Source organism: Plectrocnemia conspersa, unplaced genomic scaffold (assembly GCF_051122295.1).
Source record: "Plectrocnemia conspersa isolate PC_06_02 unplaced genomic scaffold, ASM5112229v1 ptg000005l, whole genome shotgun sequence".
NCBI lineage: Eukaryota > Metazoa > Arthropoda > Insecta > Trichoptera > Polycentropodidae > Plectrocnemia > Plectrocnemia conspersa.
In genome coordinates this window covers 28,749,593-28,765,440 of record NW_028277169.1, presented here as the reverse complement: position 1 = coordinate 28,765,440, position 15,848 = coordinate 28,749,593, and the positions used below count along the sequence as shown (strand labels likewise).

General features: G+C 31.9%; 2 protein-coding genes across 5 annotated transcripts in view; one reads left to right on the top strand and one right to left on the bottom strand.

The window, feature by feature from the left end:
- The first annotated feature begins 1,307 nt into the window (after positions 1 to 1,307).
- The window catches only part of cyst (rho guanine nucleotide exchange factor 18 cysts), an 84,093-nt gene continuing 69,552 nt past the window's right edge, over positions 1,308 to 15,848 (top strand). For 2 of the 4 annotated variants that reach the window (XM_088186920.1, XM_088186918.1), the window contains exons 1-2: positions 1,308 to 1,528; positions 4,637 to 4,705. In XM_088186920.1, the coding sequence (XP_088043046.1) occupies positions 4,663 to 4,705 (43 nt within the window). In that variant the 5' untranslated portion in view covers positions 1,308 to 1,528; positions 4,637 to 4,662. Of the gene's footprint in view, positions 1,826 to 4,636; positions 4,706 to 15,848 lie in introns of all 4 variants that reach the window. The other 2 variants (XM_088186921.1, XM_088186919.1) reach the window with 1 other exon arrangement.
- LOC148235377 (odorant receptor 24a-like) lies at positions 8,140 to 13,865 on the bottom strand. Its single transcript, XM_088185916.1, has 6 exons — positions 13,794 to 13,865; positions 12,543 to 12,739; positions 12,353 to 12,461; positions 8,880 to 8,960; positions 8,663 to 8,818; positions 8,140 to 8,582 (listed from the first exon to the last, which is right to left on the bottom strand). Exons 1-6 carry the CDS (start codon positions 13,863 to 13,865, stop codon positions 8,532 to 8,534), a joined length of 666 nt encoding a protein of 221 aa, XP_088042042.1. The 3' UTR covers positions 8,140 to 8,531.

Genomic DNA, 15,848 nt, shown 5'->3' with positions numbered 1-15,848 from the left:
TGTGATCAAAAAAATAATATGTCGAACTGCTTATTTAAAATTTTATTTGGAATTACAGTACTATATTAGTGTATTTTATATATTATTGAAAAAATTTTCTCACTAGAGCTGGCCCTGGTGATATGCATATCAATTATTAGTTATATTGAAGACATTGTTTGTGTAAAACAGCACGTAAATAAATTGCTGTGCAATTATTGAATGAAGTCGCTGACAATTTAGAATTGGCCGAAATAGCGTAGTTCGTAAGGTGCTGGATTTATATTAATTCAGAGTTCGCCAGTTTGAATTTTTATTTATAAAAAATGCGCATCATTAAAAACCGACCTTGCTGAAAAGTAATATCTAATGATTGTAAACTATAATAATAGTGTATAGTTCATAATAATTTTGATTTCAGTCTGGTATACTAATACTTGTGGTTATTGATTGTATACTTATTGTTTTACTCAGTAGTAATTTATAAGAATTACGATAAGATAAACAATAAAAAGATTAAAATAAAATAATAAAAATAGAATATGTACAAGCGAATAATAAACAAAAAATATACGTTTTTAAGAGAGCCGCGTAGACGTCGAACAACTTCAATTTATCGTCGACCAATGAAAATGTAAAAAATGAAGATACAGTGATGTATTGACTTAGAGTTTAATTTATTTCGTGATGAAGTTCGTAACTCAAATTAATCTTATGTAAAATAAATTTGCTTTATTAAAATAAATTTAAATGCAATTAATCCATTTTAATAGGGAAAATAGAAATAACTAAATGACAATTGAAATAGTAAATACAAACATACATACCTAAATTAATGATTAATTTTATTTTGAAGTTACGCAATATGTTTTTTTGTCAAGTCAATTTCAAAAAAATGCTCGTATATATTAGTAATCGGCGAACTATTAATAATGGACGTATGATTTGGGCATATTTGTAATCATGGGTTATGGCATCGAAATAAAGGTCCAAATATCAGACTAAGACTAAAAAAGCACGTCAAGTTTGATCGAATGTCAAGGGTTTCTAAATTATTTTTTCTGGTTATAACGATATATGACACTACAAATGCTTATAAAGCGTTTTTATGCCGCTTGTGTAAATTTAAAGAAAATAAGAAAAATGTGGATTCTTGGATTTTGCCCTGTGGTTTATCCCTATTCCCGAAAATAAAATGAGCATTAGGTATTTATAAAAATGTCTGGCATAAGTGATAATTTAATAAATAGTAGCTAAGAGAATAATAGGATTTTAACAGTCAATGGCCGGCGTCTACGAGACGTTCGCGCTGGGACCAAAAAGAGAATAGTTTTCAAAAAGTTGTCGGTGGGCAGCAGTGAAAGTGCGTCGGCGGGCCGCAAACGACAACCGCGGGCCGCGTCAGCGCTCAGTGGCCCTCGAACTACGCCGCGCGACCGCCGCCTGTCAAATGCGGCTCGGTTCCGGCTCCGTGAGCGATGTCGGCGCCGATCTGTCAAAATCGGCATACGCGTCTCCCCTGAGACATGTGTTCGTGGCTGACGACCAAGTTAGTTCGCTTCTTCGCCGCGCAGCGTTCGCGCCCCCTTCGATCCGTCGACCAGTCGATCAGTCGATCTTTCTCCGACGCTTATTGTTGCAAAACTTTTTTTACAACTTTTACATCTACAATGTTTTGATAATATTGCGACGTCGGGGCGTGGTCTCTAGTCTCTGGTGTTGCACAAAATGAAAATAATAACAATAATATTTATATAAACAAACATTATCAGACAGTTGGTTAAAAAGTGCTCTCCTAAGTTATCCTTATCCCTATCTCGACATACCTTACTGGAATTTCAACAAGGTTATTTTTGTATTAACATTACTAATTAAACACAGCTACTTTTCTGTCAAATTTGTTCTAAAACAATATTTATTTATATACAATTATAAATTACATTTTTTCAAGTAGATTCGTTGCAGTTATTCACTGTTTTGACTAACGTCAGAACAATGAACACCCCACCAATACATCAAAACAGGTACGAGGCAGTTAGAGCACGTTCATTTTCAGTAAAAATAATTGTATATAAAAAAATATTTTTTACAATAAATTTGACCTCAGATAACAGAAAAGTACCTAAATCCCTAAATGTTCATAAAATATGGATTTCGAAATTTCGCTAAAATTTTAAGAATATTATTGACAAGCTCAGTTTTAAATTACCTAATTGGTTGAAGATACATAAGTTCATCCCCAAATAAATCGATTCTTTTAAAACATGCTTTTGTTGAGTTTGCCGTTAATATTCTCAACAACTCATTTCAACGGATGGTGTATGAGAATTTTATTTTAAACTTTCTCCATTATAAAACAGGTCGAAAAGTCAGACAGCTGTGCAGTCTTATCTAATACTCGGCTTTTTTCAAACAGTACCTCCAAAAATAAATATATATGGCCACCAAAAAAAATCAAGTTATATGAAATTCCTAACAGCAGTTCGTTAAAGTGTTTTACTTAATGTGACTCAAGTGATATATGAATTTCTAATATATATACACGTATCTGGATATTCTTTCAAACTTGCATATAAAAATTCTGCTAATTAGGTGGAACTCAAAAATATAGTTCTAAATCTAGAATCTCGCATGTTGTGTAAAATCCCTACCGATAGTATAATGAGTGCTTTTCTAATCATTTCTACCGTAACATTTCTTTTATAGTATAGTATATGCATTTTTTATGTACAGCTATATAAGAAACATAAAGATTGTTTAAAAATCAAATAGCTGTGTTCATCGGAGAACTATATAACACTCATGTTTCTTCAGATTTCTTAACCCTCGCATACTAAGATCTCAAAAATGTAATTGAAAATGGTATGGAGTACAAAGTAACTCCAAATTCAAAATGAGTATTAATGATTTAAAAGTTGATATAAAAGGACAATTTAAATGAGCAATATATAAAATAATTATTCTATAAAACGAATTGTTTGTGCATTACTGACGGTCAGAACAGTGAACACCTTATGAACAACTATGCAACGAACCCTTTATTAATGCACAACCTTACAGTAATGCACAATCAATTCGTTTTATGAAACAACGTATTTATTTAAATGTACGTATCTTGCAAAATAATTCCATATTAAGTAGCATCAAATACAATATTCAAAGTTGTTTATAATCTCAAAATTTCGATATCATTATTATTTCTTAACATATTTTACATTTTTTGCGTTCTATTCATTGGGATATCTTTATAGATTACAATAAATATCAGATAGGCATTATTAACATTTAACAAATGGTTGAAATAACAAGAATTTTGGGGTACGAATGTACTGCGCTTAGTCTCGTGAAGGTTTAACAATACAAATTATGTTAATTATGTTGCACTAAAAAGCAGAGCTCTTAACTTCTTTAAGTTAAAAGCTCTGCTTTTTATTTAGTTGTGTATTTCTGAGAATTAACTTTTAAACCTTCTCCATTATTAAATCAAATAGTTAAAAATATTTAAAACGGTACTTTGAACAATACTAGGATACACATTAATTATGTGGTATCCAAAAATAGTTCTGCTAATGAAATGTTGGTGTAATGCGGATGATTCTTATCTGAACATATCTTGCTGGTATGGTAATATCAATACATAGTACATTTTTCATATAAAGTTGGATAAAAGTCAGATAGCCCCGTTTATCAGAGATTTATATGATCTGTCCTTTACGTAAATATTCTTTCATAATTTCCAGATTGTGTAAAATCAGAAATCCACTTGAAGTGTTTTTTTGTACGCACGTTGAGGCGACTCAAGTAACGACTATCTCAACCTTGCTAAACTTTTATGAATAGTATATGAATTTCTTATATCCGTGTATCTAAGAATTCTATTTTTAATTTTATCCTGAAGGAGTTAGTTTCTTTTTCGAGGTTATTGCATAAGTGATTGACTTGATTAAGTTAAAAAAAAATAATATTTATTGCTATAAAAGCTATATTGCTCATGATATAAAATATATAAATTTGCTGTCAAAAACATAAGCATGTATTTTGTAATTTAAAATAACAAGGGTGCTATTTAACAGTGAATTATTTTGAGAGATATGTGCATTTAAATATATACTTTGCTCCATAAAACGAATTATTTGTGCATTTATGTAAAGTAGATCTATAGATTTTTTTCCGAAGAGGATTTATTGCAGACAGTTATTTATAATAGTAATGCACAAACTATTCATTTTAAGGAACAATTATTTTATATATATTACTCATTTTAATTGTCTTCTTTAGATTTTTTTAACAAATATATGTTCCTTAAGTACATATTTTAAAAATAAATTTACAATTATTAATTATTTTAAAGAACTAGAACATATATCTAATTTTACCACAAATTACGTAATCTCTGTTTATTGAAAATTGTATGTAATACTGATGGATAAAAATAAAAATCTGTGGCACATACATATATTATTCTCGCAGTCGATATATGTATATTATACTCTATTTTAAACTAGATAATATTTCATTTTACTTATACTGATATAGTACGATACAGTTACCTAATTTTTTATACATAATCTAAAAACTAAAGCGATAACCGTTACTTGTTGAGCCATTATTGTGTTTTTCTTAATCTGATCTTTACATTGTTATTGTTTTTTTTCAGTTCCCATCGGTGAGAAACTGTGAGAAATGGACAATCTAATTGTGGAACGAAACGCACTAATTTCCTCAGGTGAGAATTTAAAACAATTAAACATTTATTCCTTATTTTTTTCCACCTTTCAAAGCTTATCGCCTCAATATATTAGCGATAAACTAAATATATTATAATGCATATTAAATTTATGTTGAATATTATTGCACTTTTATGCATTTTTTTGAACATAAAATGTTAAATGTCATATGACTCAGCTTATTGAAGTTAAGCAATTATGACCTATATCAATGTTTATAATCCTTCATAGATGACACGATCTAAAAAAATGTCAAAATTTGTTATCTGAATCAAATTGAACATTTTAAAAGATTAGTTTATCATTTTTTCGAGTGATTTATGATAAGATTTTGCCGTAATGATTTGATGCATACTCGTATCTTATTTGTAAGAATAATTATAATATAGTATAATGATTACAACTTCGTTGTGTTACTGCTATTATTATTAATTAATATTGGCATTTTCCTTCACTCAAGGTCATTGTAACCACAAAGCCATATTAGTTACATGTTAAATAATGAACTTGAAGTCATGTCATGGAGATTACATTTATAAAATGTTGATTATTATTATCAGTAAAGAAAGATTTTTTTTATTTCAATATAAATAATGGAATTTTATTCGACTATTGTGCAATAAGCAGCTGATGTCATTATGTAAAAATTGAAAGCTAACCTTTCGAATGCCATTTAACTGTATTGTGCCGATAAAATTAATATTATATCATTAATAGTATATAATGTTTATACCGTATTTTAATAAATACTGGTTTAGCACTAAGAAAATATGTAAGGTTGTATTTATTAATTTAATTACACATATGTGTAATATATAACATTATTGTTATATTTTATTAAACAATTTTGTGAATTTCTGGTTGGATTTTTATGATATTTAAAGCATAAATTTATATCCACATATATATAGCTACTTATTTTTCTCTTTTTATTTTATAAGTAATTGTATTAAGTGCGAATTTTACAATTTTAAAATAGTTATAAATTACATCAAAATGTTTTCATTTTTGAAAACTAAATAAATAGTCAGGTGTTATATGTGCAAATTTTGAAAACATATATAGACATTTATATTGGGTGTCCCAAAATTAACGAACGAAATTAAATTCAACGAACTCTCTTCGCTGTGCATGGTCATTAGGCTTCGATTGTTGAAAGAGCTTCTTTGTCCACGACGCCGAATTGATGTTCCGGGATTTTCACCAACACTCTCATGCACTGCTTCGATATTGACATTTGAACGGCTTGTTTTTGGACGATCAGTGTGTTTAACGTCTCCAACTGATCCAGTCTCTCTGAATTTTTCAATAAATCGACGAACTTAAAACACTATTCTGACCATATTTTATATTAAATTTTCGAATTGCCGCCGCCAAACTTTTATTGTTTTTGTGATATTGTTCAATAATGAAAACACGTTGTTGTATCGTGTAACGCTTCATTTTTACTAACCCTAAACTCTCAGCTGTCAATTTTTTTTTCAAAGTTGCAAACATTTACTGCACAAATGACGGCAAATTCAAATTTATAATATGTCATTTATACAACTTGAAAAGTCTTATATAAGTTTTAATTCATTAGATGTGTATCGAAATGCACATTTGTAATGAAGCGAAGTCTTTCATAGACATACGCGCGCATGTTCGTGATAATAGCCGAGAAATGCTAACAACGATCGTTGTTGACGTCATGTTAAAAAATGGAACTTGCTACTATATATAAATTTAATTGTATTGTTACTTTTTGTTATGAATATGTGACTGTGCAGAATTTTGAAAAACATCATAGCATTTATAAATTTAGGTACTTGATCAAATTTGGTTAGAATTATTTCTGTATGGCGTCATACATGCAAATTGATGACGCAATATTTTAATGTAGCCACATGAAATCGGACAATTAATTCTCGAAATAATCGTCGACATACAGTCAGAAAATAAACCCATTTTTTTTATTGTGAATAAATAAAGTGTTGCGTGTTTTATCAGAGCAATTTTGAAGGATGCTATCAAGTTTATTTTTCAAAAATGACAAAAGTTGAGAAGTACTTTTATAATTCTCGACATAAGCATTGTGCAACACTTTTATAAATCTTTTAGCTCTTAAGTCGGGACTACCCAATTAACTTTTTAGCTCTCTATAATATTATTTGTGCATTCAAATGTTAATGGAGGCTCAATTCTTGTGAGCTGATTAATAGTCGAACATCTTCATAATTAATTTACTCCAGAAAGCAATAAGCAGTTCGATTTTCCCATAGTTTCACCAAAAAATCGAGGCCTCGACCCGCCGAAAGTGCATGATCCGATTCTTATCCAATTTGGATTCAATCAGCTGGAGTCGAAAGTAACTCGCGATGAGCTGGTAGTTTTTCCAGTAGACTGCTTCAGCAACAAAGGCGCGTGTCTTTGTCCAGCGAGCGTGACCTGATGCGGACTCGCCTCCTTTGTTCGTCGCCATCCTTTCTCGCCTTTGGTTCAGAGACGAGTTTAAACGGTGCGAAATGTAGCGAGGTGCCAAAAAATCAACGATCTGGCGCTACGTGGAAGCAAACGGCCCGATTCATCGACTGATTCAGGGTAAACGAGCCGAGAGCGGATCTGTTTTTCCGCCTGTCGACGTTTCGGGAATCGTGAAATTGAGTATTGGTATGCTCGCGCGTGCCTATAAAAAACCATTACATTTATATTCTCCATGAATTATTTTTTATTTTGGGTTCAAAGAATGGAGTAGCTTACAAAACTTATTTATTTAAAAAAAAAAACTCCTTCAAAAAAATACATTTTAAGTAATGATTAGTTAGAAATAATAATATAAAGTAGTTTTTAAAAAATTACTTTGAGAGATTTGCTTTAAAAACCCTTCAAATACAATATTAGATAAAGAACTTAGTCTTATGATTATGTTGTCGATTTTGCTCTTATAAGATGCTTATCATAAAATACACAAAATAGCACTTTATATGTCATTTATTTATTCGTTTTGACTAATAGATTAGATATCAATATATCGATTCTTAAATATAAATCAATAATGGTATCTTACCGGAAATTATGTTTCACTCAATGTGCATTGTTATATTTCGTAAAAATCGATTGTTTTCCAAAAATAAGTATTTTGCAACAGGTAAAATCTATACTAATTGTGGTTTAATTATAAACGTAATACGCAACTGTATCAATGACGTCACAGTGAGGAAATAAAATATACATACTATTAAATATAAAGACATACATACAGGCTTGTGCTTTTATGTATTTTATAAGGAAAATTGAAGGTGTGTCGGCTGCCGAAAATATCCATTACTAGTGTCCGTTCCATATAGTGAGTACTCCCTCCCCAGCAATTTTAATATTTTGAAATTATACAATATTATCATATATTCCAGTACAATGTCAGCATTTAAATTAAAATTAATGTAAAGATAATATATGTTTTTGTATTTTTTTATTTTTAAATTTATCTACAGATCGTTTTGATTTATTACAATTTTATAGACGTTTTGTATAATAATTTGTAATACTGAGAAAAGATAGATAGATAAACACTGCCACATTGCTTCTTCGACATCATTTCGCCAAATCATGGAACCTATGTATAAACTGTATACTTTCAGATATGTGTTTATACATACTTAACTTTTCCCAGAAGAGAACGATCAGTGCTGATTTGTAATTTTGCTTTATTTTCCTCCAACTATTTCTAAGAACCAATGTTAGATTCGCAATGTGAACGCATGGCTAATTATCTATTTTGTGTGTGTGTGGGGGGGGGAATCAATCTACCAGCTGGCCGTGACCAGTAAACCGACAATCGCTATCTCTTCACCTCGCCTGGTTTATGACCGCCCATATCGAATACGTGGTCTTCATTGTCTGCAAATACGCATGGTGTATTGTAGTTCGATATTTTAAGTAGTGTTTATATACAATATATGTGTGTATTTTTTGCTCACCGCCGTAAACATGTGCATGGAGAAAACTCCTAAGAATCCGGCCTTGATATTGAACGGCTTGTTGCACTGCTGTAGAATTTGAAGAACGCTCTTCTGGTCCCTGATGGTGAAGTCGTACCAGTGGGTCGCGAATATGCGATCGCTCAGTGCGACACTCTTGAAATTTGGTCAGATTTTTTAATGCTTAAAAAGTTTCGTTGAAGCGAATGAGATTTACCATTTCGGCGATCAGATCGCTGGCGTAGCAGTATATGTAGAGCTCAAATATGTGACCCACCGCTATGAAGACGAATATGATCTGTCAAAAGATTATCGTAATATTTAAATCAGTGTAAAATGTAGTACAACTGCTAATGATCACTTAATATGGAGAGGCGGATCAAAGGGGGTGGCCATGATTAATATTTACCACAAGAGATTATTTATATAATGGCCACCCCCTTGATCATTATCTGGATTCGCATATGATTCAAATATAATAGCAACAATAATGGCTATACGTAAAATAAAATATGGTATATTGACCTATTTTTCAGCAGTAGTTTATTGTACTATTTTATTGTCCTTGTCCTCTCTAAATCTGTAAGATTTAAAATTACTATCGTATTTATCGAGCTTATCAGGTTGTCCTATTAGTCTTTGCGGTTTTTCTTACATTTGCATAAATGTATAACTTTTCATAAATTAACGATAATTTCACTATTCTTTCGGTGTTTGTAATTAATTTGTTAACAATAGACGTATCAATGATGCTATTTAGCAACGGGATATTTTTTGTTTCAATATTTTCAACACTAAATCAACAATAGCAGTGGAGATAAAATAATTTCAGTTAAGCTATATTATGCTTGATAGTTTCAACTCGGTCATAATGTGACAATAACTGTTAAAAACATATGTATTACAATGGGCAGGGATACATTTATAAAGTCTCAAATATTTCAGGAATTTTGACAATTCAAATCTACGTAGGGGCGGGTTGTTAGTGAGTATATTAGGGATACTATCAAAGCAGGTCTAGCACAAAAGCTCATCGTTTCGTCTACATCAGTTCACACTCAGTGTGCTCAGCTAATTCGATTAAAAGCGACTCAAGCCATAATTAAGACCTTTATTTTGCATCAAAATGGCGGTCTTCATGTATCCATGACAGTGGCGTAGCGCGTATGATAATTAAATATAAATTACAAAAATTATCTTGCCTTTTTTCTTGACAAAATCCTGGCTACGACACTGATTCAAGAAGACGAAATAAAAAATCAATATATTTTATCGGGAACTCTTTTCTCCCACACCATATACTTCAGACATTTTTCCAAACGACCATAATCTATTTAGATCCTTGCAACAGTTTTAAGGTGAAAAATAATATTTTACAAAAACGGATTTAAAAACGATTTTTTCGAATTTATTACTTTCAAAAATACATAATTTTTCAACTCAGATATAAACTGTGAAAAACAAAAAAAATTAGTAAAAGTATTATACGTTTTAATTTTTAACTCATTTAAGCCGCACCTTAAAAACGCAGACTTGTAGAACAACCTGAATTGTTATAGTTACAATTTAAATTGATCACCTCAGATTTAATTTTAACGATTATTACTGTGTTTTTGGATAAATTTTGAGTCTGATCAGATTATATAAACTAATGCGATATACTTTTTAATACTCTATTAATAATACATGTGTTATACTACCCAAAAATATCAGTCAAAAACGTTGGTATTCAGTGCCGACAGATCCCAAAAAATCATCACTGAGACATTTCATATAAATATTATTTCACAGCGAAAAAGAACATGACATGTTTATAATATAATATAATTTATATGTGCTGTACCTATTCGTATTATTTGTTCAAACTTAAAGGCAAATACTATTCAAAATCTGATAAATTATATAAATAACCCATTTTTATGTATTTCAATTGAGACGTGAAAAATATCACGGAAGAACTCGTCACACCCTAAGCGGGGTACATTTAAACCCCAAAATTCTTATTATTTAAACTAGATGATATTTATTGTTGTATATATGAATATATCCCAATGTATTGCACGCGAAAAAATAAAAAATAGTATAATATTTCCTATTACTTCATTAATACTCAAATTTGAATATGGTTACATAGTACCCCACTCTTCGGTTTCGGATATACGTATATTATATACATATATTAAGGATGGAATAGCGTAGTCCGTAACGTCTCAGATTAGTAACTCAAGTTGCGGGTTCGAGCCCCGGCAGCGGCACTCGAATTTTTATTCATAAAAAAGCGCTATTATTGAAAAAACTGGCCCCAGCTGCAGTGACATCTATTGATTATAAATTATATAGTACATAATAATTTATAAATAATAATATAGATGTCACCGATTCCTAGACTTTCAGTCTGGTGGTTAATACTTACTCGTATGTATTCATTATGTCTGATTGACTTATTCAGTTAGTACAGATTTGCCCGTTGTAACGCATTGGGCTTACGCCTGTCAGGTTACAACGGAAGATTTGATAAAAATAAATGTAACTGCAATGTTTCTTAACCATGATATTATAATTTGATAGTCAGATGAAAGCAACGGACCCATTCTTTAAAAGAGTAGTAACTATTTTTAAACACATGTCAATGTGTATCTAAATAAGAACAGTAAACTGTGTTGTAGTATATGACTAGGCATCACACCTGGACATTCGAGATTTACTTTTCATTCTTCCAAATATTGAAAGCATATTGTAAACGGAATTAACAGTTCCATAGCTCGCTTTACAAGACGAAATATCAGAATTTGTATTAAGATCAATGAGTTCATCGTTGGTTAGGTCAGTATCTTCGATACAGCTTTTACAGGCTGCTCCAATTCGAGTTTTCTATGTTGACAGCTGTCAATAATCACGCTTGTTACACATTTACGAAATGGATCGCTTAGCGCGTTCAAATTGTTCAATTGTACTACGGAAATAAGAAGTTCAAAGACGCAAAAATTTACACAGATTGGGTGTTAGAAGAGTAGGAAGTTGGTGTTGATTTTTCAAAGCAAATCTTTCCTGAAGCGGCACATTTTCACCTCTCTGGGTGCGTTAATAAGCAAAATTGTCGCATTTGGTGCGAGGAAAATGCTCATGTGATTCACGAGAAAATGTCCCAAAAAGTGACTGGTGCGCATTGTGGTCAGGCGGCGTCATTGGGCCTTACTTTTTAAAAACGATCGGACTGTAACAGTCAATAATGAGCGCTATATGCACTTGATAGTCGATTATTTTTGGCACGAAATCGAAGATATGGATGTAGAAGACGTATGGTTTTATCAAAACTTGCCACACTTGCGTGAAAAGTTGCAATATTTCGAAATACGATAAAATTACATTGTTGGGTCTGCCTTTAATATTCTGAATGCTCTAATCTCAGCGGTGATTGTTCCTAGTAGTTTCGCGATATAACAACGCAAATTACAAATTATCAAAAATGAAGTTGATGAATGACTTCTTTTCTAGTTTATAAGTGATTGACAGCTTTGAATTTACACCGCTCTATATGATAATGAGTTAATCATGAAAATTAATATCTTTGCGCCCTTACTTGTGAATACGCAACAAGTCAATACCGGCCTTAAGTAGAACGAGATATTATCTATTTGCGTTTATTGTAAATTATTAATGTATCAGTATTTCTAATGAAGATTGATATACTTTGTCAGTCCCGTCGATCTCCAGCAGCGAGGTGATGATAGAGAATCCGGCGTACAGTGGCAGTACTGCAGTCAAAGTGGAGAACAATTTGTTGAACAGATCCACGCACCTGAAACCGTTTCGTAGAAATAATTTATACTTTCACACGCTTCACTTTCGAACCGCACCATATCGGAAGCGCATAGCTCACTCTCTTATCCTGTTGTAACGGTCTACAACATTCTTTATAACCACGTGAGCCTCGTTGGTTCCGATAGCGCCGTCGAACTCAATCGCCACCATGTCCACCGTCAAGTACTCAAGATGACCAGCGGTCCTGACCAGCAGAGTCAGGAACAGCATGTTCGTGCTGAACGCTATGCAGATGGCGCTGAGCAAGTAGCATATCTGTATGAGAGAAATTCAGTTACATGTACCACAATCTATGTATTAACTACTCGGGAAGCGGATCGATAGTTTGGTGTTATTAATTAAATTTACACATACGTATTTAGGTGCTAAAAACGAATGCCTCTCGTTCCTTATTAATTCAGCTGGAAAACTACCTTCGATTCGTGTCAAATGTTTCTTTGTGTCTATTTATAATATATGAAAATGGTGCGTGAACGCGAACCCTAATATGAGTTTATAAAATAAACAATAATATTCTCACGCGTAATAATCGATTAGGTGTTTTTTTAAGATTCAACAATGTTTTCAAGTAGTTATCAATTAATGTACATTACTTTTTATTGAGATGAAAAAAATAAATGGTTATTATGACCCACTTCACAATTTAATTGCGCATTGTCTATATTTCGGGGAAAATCTATATATTAATTTCTATGATGTATGTTACCATTTTTTGTTAATTAGTCGACAAGAAACGCTTACATTGGGATATTAACGTCATAAAACTAATAGTATATTAGTTGTATATTTTTAATTAGCTCACCTGTATAAAATATGCGATTTGAAAAAACGGCGTTTGATACATCGGCAAGAAAGACAGTCTTTCAATCGACTTTTCAAACAATAAGTGGCTAGTAAACAGTGGCTTGGTAATTATGATGACGGATAACGCGGACATCTGTATAATCTGCGAATTAAAAATCCATCTGCCCCTCTTAAAGCTCCGCGCCAGCAAGCTGGTTATGTCGCAGCTCTTGAACTTCCACGAGGTAAACTCTTTGGTGACAGCCAGCACCAGCGCTCTGAAGCTATCCCTGTACTTGATCAGCAGGAATATCCTATAGGTGGTTATGCCCTGCGTCTGTATAAAGGTCAGAATCTCGAAGTCTTGCAATATTTTCACATCTCCTTTGATGCACTTCGCCAGCACCAGAGTGAAGTCGTTCAGATACATCAGATTAATGAACAGTATTAATAAGACAGAAATGGGTTTGAAATGCCATCCTTTTTTGAACGTGCATAGACCGAGGATGTTCAGAACGTAACTGACCAGCATCAAAGGGTTGTAATCGTAATCTTTGCGAAGTTTCGCGAAGCGATCTTTCAGCCACTGCACTCCCATGTTGATTGGCCTCGATTAAACGGCGATCCCTTATAAATGCTCTCTGTAATTGCTATTCTGCTATACTTGCAAAGCTATCACTGAAAGTCTATACTTACCACAAATTACTTTGCTCTAATTCGATATAATTTCGGAAATATTTTTCTAATTTGCAGCAATTAATTTAATTGCCAATTGACATGCATCGTGGTGCTGCAGTTTTATTCTACATACACATATGTACTATATATAAAATACACATATATGTTAAAAAATTGAACTCAGCTAAAATAATTTCTTGTACATTTCACTACTAGGAAAAATTTCAGTCAAAAGTCTAAATTCATACAAAATAAAAAAAATTAGGTAATAGAAAAATAATAGACATACTTATACATAAAATGTATCCACAAATATTTAAATATAGTAAATAAATGTTTTAATACGTTATACTATATTTATACTAGCTGTCGCTCTCTCACTGTGGTGAGGTACCATAGCCGGCGGGCGTACGAATACTGAACGCTCAACATATTGTATAAAGGTGTTTTTTTTAGTTTTGTTTATCGAATTTGCTTCAGCTGACAGCTGTTTTGTGCTCAGTTTGGTTTGATATTTCACCATGAACAGACTTACCGAGCGTTCGCACTGATTGCTTTTGACGTGAATTTTTGACTTCTGAGAAGTGATAATTGTTTTTGCGCCCTCCTATTGATCAAAATTCGGTTTGAGTATACTTCGACCAACACTCCCATATTAGAAATCCATAGTAATATCGGTACGGATAGCTATCATATTTTTGAAACGTAATATAATATGTGAGATGCGACGTCTGTCTTTGAATCTTTTCCCGCTTATTTTCCCCTGAGAGTTGTGTTGGCTTAGTGCACTTGACCTAATGAAAGTTTTAAAACTATAATTAGTCTTAGAATGTTTAAGTTTGAACAGCAGATGGATGTTTCGCAATTGTCAAATTGAGTTTCATAGACATTTTAGAGCAGCATATCAGTTAAACTATATTTTCGCTGGTAGAAATATGTATCGACTGGTGAAAATGTATTTGGATTTCACTAGCGAAAATACAATTTCATTTAAACGTAAATAAATAATGATAAAAATCTAAATGTATATATTCATACATATGGAAGGTTGGAATTTTATAAATATACTAGCACGTGTCAGATAAATTATATTTTCACTGGTAAAAATATACCGTTGAAAATGTATTCCGATATGATTTCACTGAAATTACTTATTTAAAAAATAATTTATCATTTCTAGATGTCACTAATAATATTTTATTTTTTTCGCACGGAGTTTTTCGGGATAATATTAACCCTTTTAATGCCTTATATATGCTAAAATTGTTTTAAAAAAAATGCTTATATACGTACATTTTTAAATTTAAAAAAATCCGCGTGCTTTATGATGTGTATATTAATGCCTGCACTACTCTCTGGAAGTTGTCCGAACCGAAGTTACAACTGAAGTCGGCCGAGACCTTCGACTTCGAGTAAGCGACCACACTGCCACAAATTTCATATGCCGTCCGGACGGCGGCTTCTGTCACGTACAGATGGCATATTTGCGCGCGATCGAAAAATGTAATTTTTAAATTGTCATTTTATTATGTTTGTGTGGGCACTCGCCAATACAATATCAGTGAAAACTTTTCGGTCGTATATATTCAATTTATGCAAAATCTTTGTCGGCTTTTGCAAAATGCCATAGGGCATAAAAATGCTACTTCAGAATACGAACACAACATCTGTGACTATCCTAGAATTTGTCGCCATCGATTCTAAATAAGAATTCGTTATGGTGTGACATTTATATAAACCGATCTAGAAAAATACATAAGGATATTCGAAACGATTTTTTTAACAAAATCAAGTACCACTAATTATTATTTAATTTTATATGAAAAACATATAATAATGATATCTGTTAGAAGAATATACTATCAAAAATATAATTAATTCCTTTTGGTGTCCTAAAATATTC